At 38.9% G+C, this 12,253-nt stretch overlaps 1 protein-coding gene across 1 annotated transcript in view; it reads left to right on the top strand.

The window, feature by feature from the left end:
• Colgalt2 (collagen beta(1-O)galactosyltransferase 2) overlaps positions 1-12,253 on the top strand; it is a 103,035-nt gene that overhangs the window by 55,969 nt on the left and 34,813 nt on the right. The window contains exons 2-5 of the mRNA XM_042674435.1: positions 2,494-2,604; positions 6,526-6,643; positions 7,985-8,119; positions 11,599-11,803. Coding sequence (XP_042530369.1) covers positions 2,494-2,604; positions 6,526-6,643; positions 7,985-8,119; positions 11,599-11,803 — 569 coding nt within the window. The remainder of the gene's footprint in view (positions 1-2,493; positions 2,605-6,525; positions 6,644-7,984; positions 8,120-11,598; positions 11,804-12,253) is intronic.

The following is a 12,253-nucleotide window of genomic DNA, read 5'->3' on the forward strand; positions in this document are numbered from 1 at the left end:
TTAACCAAAGGGATTAAACTGCAGCATTTGTAAGTGTGTGCTGGGATTTCTGCATGTTTACCTTATGGCTGGGGGCGTGGAGGGGTTCTAAGTGGGAGATTCATGGCTTCCTTGGGGACAGAAATGGTCCAGCACACCTCTGCTTCCTCTGGGACCAAGCTTTGCAGATCTTGGCTCCATATCAGAGACCAGTTGGGAAGCATCTTCTCCAGCAGCAGCTGGAGGGTTTGTTCATTTCCAGGGAAGTCTGAGAACAAAGAAAATCTTAATACCGAGAAGAATATATATAGGAAATTTTCTCGCTTACTGTTTCTAAGGATGTTTGTCAATGAGGGTCGTTGAGACAGGCTTTGAAGATGTTTCATTTGTACACTAGGAAAATACAGTTCATATACAAGACTCCTTCTCTCAAAAGGAAAATGAATCAGTTTGGAAATGCATCAATGTGTGAGGGAGGACAAAGAGAGTTTCAAGCCTGAATAATGAAGAAACAACCAAAGAAATTTAATAAATTCCACTCATAACTAACTTAGAAATCATCTAGAAATCTAATAAACTTTGAATATCATTACAGTCAAGATTTTGCTTTGTTTAAGTTTACTCTTATTCATGATATTTTGAGTGAAGAATAACATGCATTCAAGCTAACTGCTTTAGGAACTGCTCTATACATTCTTCCTTTATAAGACCAGAGGTTTGATGCTCTGGTACTCTTTGTGACTATTTATTATTCTGGCTATTAGTAGCTTTATCTTAATGTCCACAGTCACACGTATGCATAATAACGAATGTGGGCATACATACATTAATATAATGCACTTACATCTGTGCGACGCAGTTGATATGATGCTCACTGATACATTTTAATTTGGGGCCCAACCTCAAGTTCTTCTACATTGCTTTCCAGACCCTTTCCTGCCTTCCCAAGTTGCTCATATTCCCTACAACTCTGTCTTTATCCTAAGGAAACTCCTGGATCCCAGAATAGCATTAGCATCCACCTCTTGCACTGTCCAGGTAGTGGAAAGTAGGGGCCTGTGGTGCTCCTCCCTTCTAGATCATGTGAAGAGAAGAGCTGGTTCGAATCCAACTTTAAGAAGAGACTCAAAAGTAGATCAATGTCGGCCTGGAAGTTTTTGAATAAAGTTTTTAATAAGATTGGCTTTATTTCAAGTTTACAGAATAAGTCTTTCTGTTATTAGACATACACCTCTGTCCCCCATTTTCCATCCCTTATGACTTCAGTCACATAGTTTCAAGTTGCTTGATGTTTTACAGAAACGTATTCCCTACCTAAAATAAAGGTCCACTATGCTTTACAAAGTTCGCTCTTGAACATTCCTGAAGATTCTCTCTGAAAGCTTTTCATTACTTGAGCAAAAGCTCAAGTGTGAAGGACAAAAAGGTCATTGTGGATTAGGTTTAACAACATCTTTTTTGTTAACATTGCCATGTAAGGAGGAAGTCTCCCCAGTTTTTGGTCATAACAAGGCCCTCTTCTTAGGGGACCTCCTGAGGATAATCCCAGTGCTTTTCCCTCCCCAAAGGAACAGCTGAATTGACATATAATCGGAACTTTTCACTCCTTTTCTTAGGAGTGTCAGGACCCTTTATCTTCCTATGACTCTATTCTGTATCCTACCTTCCTACCCTTCCTACCCTTCCCACCCTTCCCTTCCATTCTTTTCTTTTTCAGTGTTATTTAATGTTGAATGTGTGCAGGTCAGTTGCAAGTCTCATATGGGGTATTGGGTTGGGTTTTAGTCTGTGGCATCATTTGAAAATACTTTTGTGAGCTAAGCTACTTTATTGTGGATCTGTTCGTTACACTTTCAAGACAGCACTGACAAGTGTTGTGTGCCTCATTTGAAGACTTTTGAAGCTACTCTATTTTGCCCAAGTGATGGGAAGGTTAATTCAAAGTAGACAGGTAAAGGTATTTTACCTTTCCAGTTTTATACTGGAACTAGTATTGTGGTGTCTCTTTTTATATTCATGATTAAAATGGTGTTGAATAGGTATGTCAATGTGCCCTGAACATTGATGTAAAATGAAAATAAAATTGAATTTTTGCTTAAATTGAGAGTAATTGTTACTGACATTCAAGGTAACATTTATATCTTAGATAAGAAGAAGGTAAAGCAAGCAGCCTGATTTCCAAGAAGATTCATTAACTGGTTCCTGGCTCTAGGTTGATTCACTTTATATTTAAGTTGTTTCACGTGTTTCTAGATTAAGAAACCCTTTATGGATTCCATAATAGACTGAGCCCTGCTTACGTCTCTCCTAATATAAATGTGATTAGAAGTACTATCTCTCACTTCAAAATTCATTGTCTGCTCTGGACCACCAGGGAATTCTTTTCACATGTACCATCCCCCACCGCCCCGCCCCAGAACTGACCCTTCTCCTGTATTTACTCTGGAGTTGTTTGGACTTCTACCTTTCCTTTGGATGACATAATGAACCCATACTGTGCTTTTTCTAATGCAGGGCAGCCACTGATCACAATGTGGATAACACCACCGAAATACTCAGGGAGTGGCTGAAAAATGTGCAGAAACTTTATCATTATGTGGAGTGGAGGCCGATGGACGAGCCGGAGTGAGTAACAACAGCAAGTTTTGTGAAGTCACCATTTACCTTTCCTCCTGCACCAGGTCTCCACTCAGCCCAGCTCCACTGTCAAGGGCTCCACAGACACCTGATATTTCTGCTTGCCAGAGATCTTTACTGTTCCCCCTTCCCCTTAAACTCCTGTAGCAACCAACCAAGTTCAGGCTTTTATTCATTCATAAGCTTCTTCATTTTTGAAACTGCATAGTATCTAGTATCTGATATAGGGATATGCCAGATTATTAATTCAATTCTATTGATGAACATTTAGATTATTTCCAATGTTTCCCCCACTCTGTGTGTGTGTGTGTGTGTGTGTGTGTGTGTGTGTGTGTGTGTGTGTGTGTGTGCATGTACCAGTCCCAGGGCTTGAATTCAGAGCCTGAGTGCTATCCTTGAGCTTTCATGCTTAAGGCTAGTTCTCTATGACTTTGAGCCACAGCTCCATTTCCAGCTTTTTTATGGTTAATTGGAGATAAGAGTCTAATAGACTTTCTTGCTTGTGCTGGCTATGAACCACATTCCTCAGATCTCAACCTCCTAAGCAGCTAGGATTACAGGTGCAAGCCACTGGTGCCCAGCTAGTTATTTCCAATCTTAAATATAGTCAAGGAAGTGGCGCTGTAGCTCAAGTGGTAGAGCATTAGCCTTGAGCTGAAAGCTGAGGGACAGTACCCAGGCCCAGAGTTCAGGCCCCATGACCGACAAAAAAAAAAAAAAAAAGATTAAACATAGTCAAGGTTTTCTGTAAAGGAACAGAACCAATAAAACACACACACACACACACACACACACACACACACACACACACAGAGTATTATTAGTTACTATTTTTTATTGTCTTTAAATAGTTGTACAAAAGAGTTGCCATTTAACAAAGAAGTTTATTACTATAATGCACCTTGATCAATGTCACCCCTTTCAACATTCTCACGCATCTCTGTCCTACCCCTAACCTTACTTTTGTAGTATATGCAATGAATTCTTGACTGCATTCTCCCTACATTCTCTCTTTTATTCATCTACCTCTCTTCCTCTTGCCCCTACCCCCCGCAAGTACTTCTTAGTGCTTATTTTGTTGGGCTTTAACTTTGTCTTTCTAAGGATTTTTTTAACTTTGTCTTTCTATTTGACTCCCTTCACTGCAATTTATTTACACTATTTGACTCCCTTCACTGCCATTTATTTATAAGTACATTATAATATGTAATATGTATTATGTAATATTTCATGTATTTACATATAATAGAAATGATATGAGATGATAATATAATATGCATAACATAATATGATATGGTAAGAGATAAATAGATGATAGAGATAAATAGATAGATATAGATAGATAGATAGATAAAAAATGTAGTGATTTGCTAGATTGGCCTATATATTTGGAGGTTGGATAATCTAGCAATGGCTAGACAGCCATTATTATTGCAAAGCCATTGAATCCAGGAAGCACTAAGCTCAAGAACCTGGAAGCATGGTCCCTGGAGGACCATGGATGTAACCCTGGCCCCAAGGTGAGGCTGAAAGCCTGGGGGCTCCTCAGAGAGTCACTCAGGTGAGTTCCTATTGAAAGGCTGATGGAGCCTGGAGTCTGATTTTCACTGTTGGCAGCAACAATGGATGGGCTCTGTCTGGAAGACTGGAGCTTATATTCACTGGCTGGCTTTCTTCTTTCATGTTTGTTCCATCTGGATCCTCAATCTGCTGCATGGGACTGCCCACCTTTGGGACAAGTCTTTCCCCCTCAGTTGTTGCTCTACATCTTCATCATGTCCAGGAATGCCCTCATGGAAACACCCGGAAGAGTGCTATACTAATCTCCTAGGCAGCACTCAACCCAGTCAAATTCACAATCACAATTAGCCATCACAAAACCACACTGTCAAACCAATCTTCCTAAAATACAAATGAAGTGGTTTTATTTTTTTATTACAAAGATTTCAATGGATCTAGAGTACCTACAGAACAAAATTAACATACCTGAGATTTATATTTTAAGGACTCCATATTTAAAAGTCTCCCAAATTTCCTGACCTTCCCCAAAGAAAATCTGCTCTCCTCAGACCATTTCTTTTATTTTCAACTGTCAAATTTAGCTCATACAAGTCTTGGTAGTACCTCTCCTTTTGTGTAATCAAATCCTACCCTAAACTACATATGCTACAGAAAGCTAACTGCCACCATTCCACTAATAGAAATATACCTGGCTTTCAACAGTTGCAATGCTTATTATTGCTTATTATTTTCTATATCATCTTTTTTTACACAATACACTTATTAATTAACTGCAGTTTTTCTAAATAAATTGTAAGGTGTTAGGCACTAGAGCAGACAAGCACGTTATATCCCCATCTTCAATGATATGTTCATGGAAGGCACCAAAGTAATATTTGTTGGATAAAAAAGAGTGAGTAATATCAAGAATAAATAAATAGTAAGTTTTAAATACATTTATTAGTAAGTCCCAAGGATACTGTTACGAATTGCCGTAGTAGTCCCAAAGCTTCTGTCTTAAGGAATTTCAGTAGACTGAAAAAAAACTAACCTGATTTTCATCCCAGGACAAATTATTTATTGGAAGCTGAATTTGTTTGTAATAATAATAACAAATGCCATTCTATTGTTCTTCTACTCTTCCTCCCTCCCTCTTTCTTCTCTTTATTCCTTCCTTGTTCTATTTACATATATTCAAAGCAGATGGTCTGTATCTTACAAAATCTAACAATGAAGTGTAAACACTACAAATGATTTTAAATAGTCTTCTAGAGTCTTTTTTATAATGGAATTTGGACTGTTTTTTTTTAATTGCACAGGAAGAATTTGCGTACCTACCACGGTGCTGTTTTCTGTAGCCAGATTTTTTTTTTTTAACTGCAGGTATGACATGCCATCAGAGTGAAAAGTATTATGAAAGGCAGTATTTTGGGCAGTATATTCAGAAAAATGAGAGTTGCAGTGGTTTCTATTGAAATACAAATTGGGGAAGACATGCCAGAGAATTCTTGTGTTGTACATAGTTTCACTGACCTTTTCTTTTGTATAGTTACGATCTTGTGGCTTTTGAGAGAAAAAAAATCACTGAAGTCATTTACTGCCAGCACAGCTGTGGGAACTCGCAGGTGGTGTCTAGTTTGGGTGGCAGTGACAGCATTGATGTTCTTAGCAGTTGAGAGCTTTCAGAAAGATCCTGGAGGGTGCAATGAGCTGCTTGCCTTGTGCTTCACGGATGTTATTAGACATCCCAAGAATACTTTATGTCTGCTCCATAATTTCACTTTACCTGGGACACATCAGTAAGGTAGGCTTTGTGCATTCATTTGATGAGATTCTACCACATAAACTAAAGCTTTGACTTCCTTGAGGAACTTATTTTTACACTGCCATGTTTATTTGATGACAGAATATACTTGAACGTATCAAATAAAATAAGTTTGGGGGCCAATCTGCCTGGTTTTGAATTATGATTGTGCTTCTTATTAACTGTAGCATTGGGCAAGAGACATTACTCCTCTACACTGATATTTTCATCTGTGAAATGGAAAGAATAGTAGATTGACCTCATAAGGCTCTTGTTAGAACCCACTGAAGAAAAGTTAGCAATGGTGGCTCTTGCTAATCTTCCCAGCTGCTAAGGAGATTGAGGCAGAAAAATTGCTTGGCCCTAGGAGCTTGAGGTCAGCCTGGGGAATCTGAAAAATAAAATAAATAGAAGAATCCACTGAGATATTTCATATGAAGACGCTTCTCAGTAAGCAGTAAGTTTCTTAATCTCTCACTGTTTGAGTTTCCATTCTATCATATAGAGATGATGCTGGAGGAGTGAGTTAGCACATATAAACATTTATATGAACTAACTGGTACATGTAATCACTCAATAATTATAAGCTATTACTTTTCTTTTAGGTCTTATCCTGAGGAAATTGGACCAAAGCACTGGCCAAGCTCTCGATTTGCCCATGTCATGAAACTACGACAGGCAGCCCTAAGAACTGCGAGGGAAAAATGGTCAGACTACATTCTGGTAAAAAACAGATGTGTGATTTCTTACCAACTCTTACCTAGAATGTGTCCAGATCAGTTATCCAAGAACTAGGATCCTGGGAACCATCAACGCAGCTTAGGCCTTACCTCTTCCATGAAGGGCAAAAGGGAAAATCTTGTTCACTCCAGGTTGCAATGCTCAGACCCTCTCCCGATGCTCTTCCTGTCCATGAGTGAGCAAAGAGGTTCCTGAACTCTTTGGTCTCTTTCACGTAACAACAATAAGAAACAATGAACCAGGGGGATCTTCTCTCCACGAAGAGGTCCCATTGCTTTTCCCAAGAGATTAGAGCAGGATCCACAAAAACCTGTTGCATTGATGATTGGGAATCCATTGATCCCAGGGAATTGTCTTAACTGGAAAGGATGGCAGCTTCCTAAGGAAACCTAAGGAGCTCCACTCCCCTTTCCTGGACACAGCCTTTCCCCCAGCAAGTTCTTTGGGAAAACTTTTCTAGTAGAACCCTAGAAATGAGACCACATTTATAAACATCTGCTTCACTAAATTCCTAAACAGAAAAAATACTTTTGATCTATTTCCCTCCCTAGCCACTCAGCCACTCCAAAAAGCAGTCTAATAATACATTACATACACCTTCAACACAAATTATTTCATAGGAATTTGCTGATAATACACAACTGTGACTATTTGCCATTGAAATACACAAATGCCAAACTACAAGATTTTTCATAAATTGACTCATAAAAATGAATGCTTTCAAATTTTTTAAATTGTGGTCAAAATTAAAATATATGACATAAAATCTACCATTTTAGTCATTTTTTGTTTTTTTTAAATTAAGTTTTTATTGTGACAATACTGTACAGAGGGGTTACAGTTACATGAGCAAGGTGATGAGTACATTTCTTATCCAGCATTGTTGTACACCTCAGTGTATGCTTTTCTTTTTTATGTGTAAAATGCTCATATTACACTGTGTCTGTTAGTGTTACCACAGGCTTCTAGGAAACTCATGCTACTTGGTTAACAAGGGTTAATATACTTTAAGCAAAAATTCTACTGATAACAGTAAGATAGCATGGAATGGTCTTTTCTAGTCCATTCAGGAAATACTATAGAAAATCTAAAGAGCCTGGCCCATTGTTACAAGAGAGGACATTTACTGAGCAGTTTAAAAAAAAACATATCTTAAGGGCTTAGGATGCTTTATTGAATGGAACCCACCCAGCTGTAATGAGTTAAGAAGCATACAGAGAAGTATGGTTCCTTATGTGATGCGCCATTAGACGTGCTTGAGTTATTCCTTAACTACTACCAAGTGCCTTTCCAGCTCATGTTGTTACCCTTTTCTTTCCCTAGTTCATAGATGTGGACAATTTCCTGACTAACCCACAGACCCTCAATCTAATGATTGCAGAAAACAAAACCATCGTGGCCCCCATGCTGGAGTCCCGGGGCCTATACTCTAACTTCTGGTGCGGAATCACACCCCAGGTAAGTCTTCTGTTCATGAATGATGGCGCAGCGATTTCACAAGGCAGCATCTAGTGAACAGCACCAGAACTTCACATTTTTCTTGCTTGCCCCTTGAATCATACAAGCTAGGGGGTTACTAGAGCAAGCATTCTCAGGAAAGGCAGTAGATCCAGGTCTATTGCCAGAGCCATGGCTCTTCTGTGTTCATTAATTATCAGAAAAAAATGCTCTAAAGAGCTTAGCCTAGAAAGATTCAAATGCGAAGTAAAGTTGCATGGTGTGCACAGCAAGATTGTGGGGTTCCCTGGTTTCACTCCTTCACTTCCTGCCCGCAACACCCCCACCACACACATACACAATTCAAGAACTTAAAAAACTTTTTTCTTTTTTTACCATTACAAGCTTAACCTAAGAACCCAGTAGAAAAACTTAGAAGTGTAAAAATGTAAAACAAACAAAAAACCTTTGCCCTATCACTGTAACTGGAAGCTTGTATGTTTCAAACAATTACATTTCCATCGAGTGACTGCATTGAAGCTCACTTTCTCTCACTTTCAACATTTTCTTGCAACTTTTAGTTATTATAATGGCCATCTCAGCTAATGCATATTCCTCTATATTTGCTATTATTTCCTGGGATAACTTCTTAGAAGTAGAATTACTGAGTCAAAGAGTATAAATGTTTTGATGATCGTTGACAAGTTAACTTCCTTAGTGTTCTAATGTCTAAAATTGACACAGTAGCTTGTTTTTCCAAAATTCACATTAAAATTCTAAAGCAAGATTGGATTTCCATCATTTCCATATTCCATGATAAAAATCGCCCAAGTCTAGAGGCCTATTACCTTAAATGTTGATGACTCATTTTTCATTCTTGAATGAATTGGAGAGATAAACTGATTGCTGTAATAAATGTTAATCTAATACAAAGATGTAGTAAGGGAGAAAATGAATTCTCTATGGCCAGAGGGCTTCCTGTTGTGGAGAAGGATCTTCACTGATAGCATTTGCCATTTGTATGATGTCAGTACTTCCATTATGTAACTTAAATGAAGGAAAGGTTAACTAAATTGCAGCATAGCAATTTGATGATATAGTTATTAAAATTGCAAAACAAGCAGGATCTGTAATGCCTGTAGTCTCTAATGCCAGGATCTGTAATCATGCCTGTAACCCAGCATTTAGGAATTTAGGAGGATGAGACAAAAGGATCTGGAGTTTGAAACTAGCTTCGACTCCATAGTGAGACCGTATCTAAATAAATAAGCAAACAAACAAAGAACAAGGCAAAGCCGGGGTATCATTAGAATGATGAGAATTAACACTTCATTTTGCATATTTCAAGCTACGATATGTTGAATGATTGCAAATTTTCCTAAAATTGATCAGTGCCTCCACTAAACCACAGTTCTAGCATTCCTTCTTTGTTGAAGTGATTTCCCTTGCTCTAAGAGATTTTGAATGATTTTTCTTACCCATATGTCTCGGGATAGTGAGATGTTTACATTTATAAAATCCATTCAGTTCCTGAGTAGAAAACCTTATGTCAACTCTGTTAATAATCTTCAAGTATTACATAGGACAATCTCTTAAGCATTGTTCTTGATGAGCTATACTTTGCCACTGGCATCAAGGGTGGGGGAAGGTGATCTGAGTCTCTGCTATTTTGTTCTCCACTTTAATTATTAAAAACATATAGGAGGAATGTGCTCACTTATTTTGCACAAAACAAGTCACTTATGTGACACTCTAGCATCTTACAATCTCCCTCCACGTCTTACTGGTTTTCTACCATTCTACTTAGGCTTCTTCCAGAGCATGAACACAAATGGCCAATGACTTCATAAGCTTAAGGCCAGCCCAACTTTCAGATGATCATGGTTCTGTCTGGCCAGCAAATGGGAATTACTATCCATAAAATTGAATTTGTGTGGAAAATTAGACACAACCAATATCTCTGCCTCTCTCTGGGAGGTATTTTTAGTCTCTTTTCCCTCATTTCCTCCTAAGCATCCTCCCTCCCAGGATAATCAATGAATCATCATTGCCATAAAACCTCCACGCTGCTCATTATAAGAATATTGCTCTAATCTAGTACTTTCTACTTGACATGAATTTTCAATCCTTTGAAGAATCAGTGTTTTCCTTCTTTATCCATGAAACAGTTTTCATACACTGAAATGTTAAGAGAACTCAGCTTATACATGGGCAAAAATGAACGACTAGAAAATGATTCTGATGACCCCAAGGCTCTGAGTGGTAGCTTATGGAATGGTCCGTGTTAGGGTTAGCCAACTAGACACTCTTACACACTGAAGTAGAAGAGTCTAGGGTGCCTGGGATGTGGTGCTGACTCACAGCAGGAAATGCCACTATAAAGAAATGTGAGTGGTTGAAGAATGTGTAAGGACTCACAATTCCAACAAGAGTTTTGTCCTTACTGCTGAGCTCGTAAAACTTCACATTTGTGCCACCGAGCCTACAACACACCTTGCAAATCTTCCACATACTTTCAGGCATGGTTTGCTGAAATATATCTTTGCCTTTTCTAGATTAGATCTGTGCTTTGGTCATAGCGAGTTCTACTCAGTGCCACTGGAGTATAAGCTCCTTAACTAAATTCTACATTCCATGAGAAGACTAGGATTAAGACTAGGACATCTTACTAAGTCTCCACATTTACTACCACACTTGAGTTGTAGCAAGTACCCAGTGTTGTATGAACAATTAAGTATAGAGAGAAAAGAATTGATCATTCTGGCACTGTGGAAAGCTAGCATATTTACAATCACCAAGAGGATGGGTTTGCCTATGTACTTGTGCAGAGAAGAAAGTTCAAAATGTGAATCCCCTACAAAATATGAATATCATAGAATATCAAATAATAACTGCATTGAAAGGAGATTTTAACTTGTATAGCTAAGTAATGCAATGTCATAATTAATTAATGTAGTCATTTTAATGTTAGCCAATCTTTGTTGAGTCTTTCTTGATGCTACACCTTGTTCTAAGTATTTTATAGCTTTACCTCATGAAATTTTATGGAAAATACTGTAGGGTCGATGTCATCATCCCTGTGTTAGAGACAAGGAAAGAAAGCACCACATCAACTATAAGCAATGAGGAGAAGAGGTGGGGTCTGAGCCCCGAGCATCTGACACCGGAACCTGTGCTCACAACTCCCCTGCCCTCCCCCTTCGTACTATTCATTCTAAATATTCAATCATAAGGCAACACATAATGTACTCGTATGAAATTATCCAAGCAAAACTACATCGAATCAAGGCTGTTTCTGATATCAAAACTCTCTGAGTGCTGCTTGAAATGGAGATTGTCATCCTTGAGCATATTTGGAAAATCTGGGGTCACAATTAGAGGATGAAGGCACGTTGAAAACTTCTAATAACATACAATGATGTGAAAGGAATCAACCCCACAATGGCTGGGGAAATGAAGCCTTTGGAGAGAAGACCACCCACCTATTTGCTCTTTTCCAGGGCTTCTACAAACGGACTCCAGACTACCTTCAGATTCGAGAATGGAAGAGGACGGGCTGCTTTCCTGTCCCCATGGTGCACTCCACCTTCCTGATTGACCTCAGGAAGGAGGCCTCTGACAAGCTGGCCTTCTACCCCCCGCACCAGGACTACACCTGGACCTTTGATGACATCATCGTCTTTGCCTTCTCCAGCAGGCAAGCAGGTACTGTTTCTATTTGGCTGCAGTGCCGCCATGGCTATACTGCAAACAGTCTGTTCCCATGTCTTGGGGATTTTATTTAAAACACTGCCACTTCAATCTTTTTTAAAAAATGCTCATTTGTCACCTAGTATTAGAGGGGATGGGTTCTTTACTGTAAACATGCCAGCCCCTTTTATGTCCCTGTGAGCACCAATGACCAAGAATGGGACCTGGCTACTACCCAGATACCACTCTTTCGGCTGGGTGAAGTGGGAGGGGGCGAGGGGGCTGTGGGGGTCAGTGGTGATGATGTTGGAGTCAAGGGAATCTGATTAATTAATTCCCTATGGCGCTGACTGCATTGCTATTGATAATTATAGGAGTCTTTTCATTAATTAGGAAACTATGACAGAAGCCAAAAACAACACTAGTAAAGTACTCAGCATGTAGAAATGGAAGTTTGTTTCTCCT

This window comes from Dipodomys spectabilis, unplaced genomic scaffold, assembly GCF_019054845.1.
Source record: "Dipodomys spectabilis isolate Male_0828 unplaced genomic scaffold, ASM1905484v1 ptg000019l, whole genome shotgun sequence".
Lineage (NCBI taxonomy): Eukaryota > Metazoa > Chordata > Mammalia > Rodentia > Heteromyidae > Dipodomys > Dipodomys spectabilis.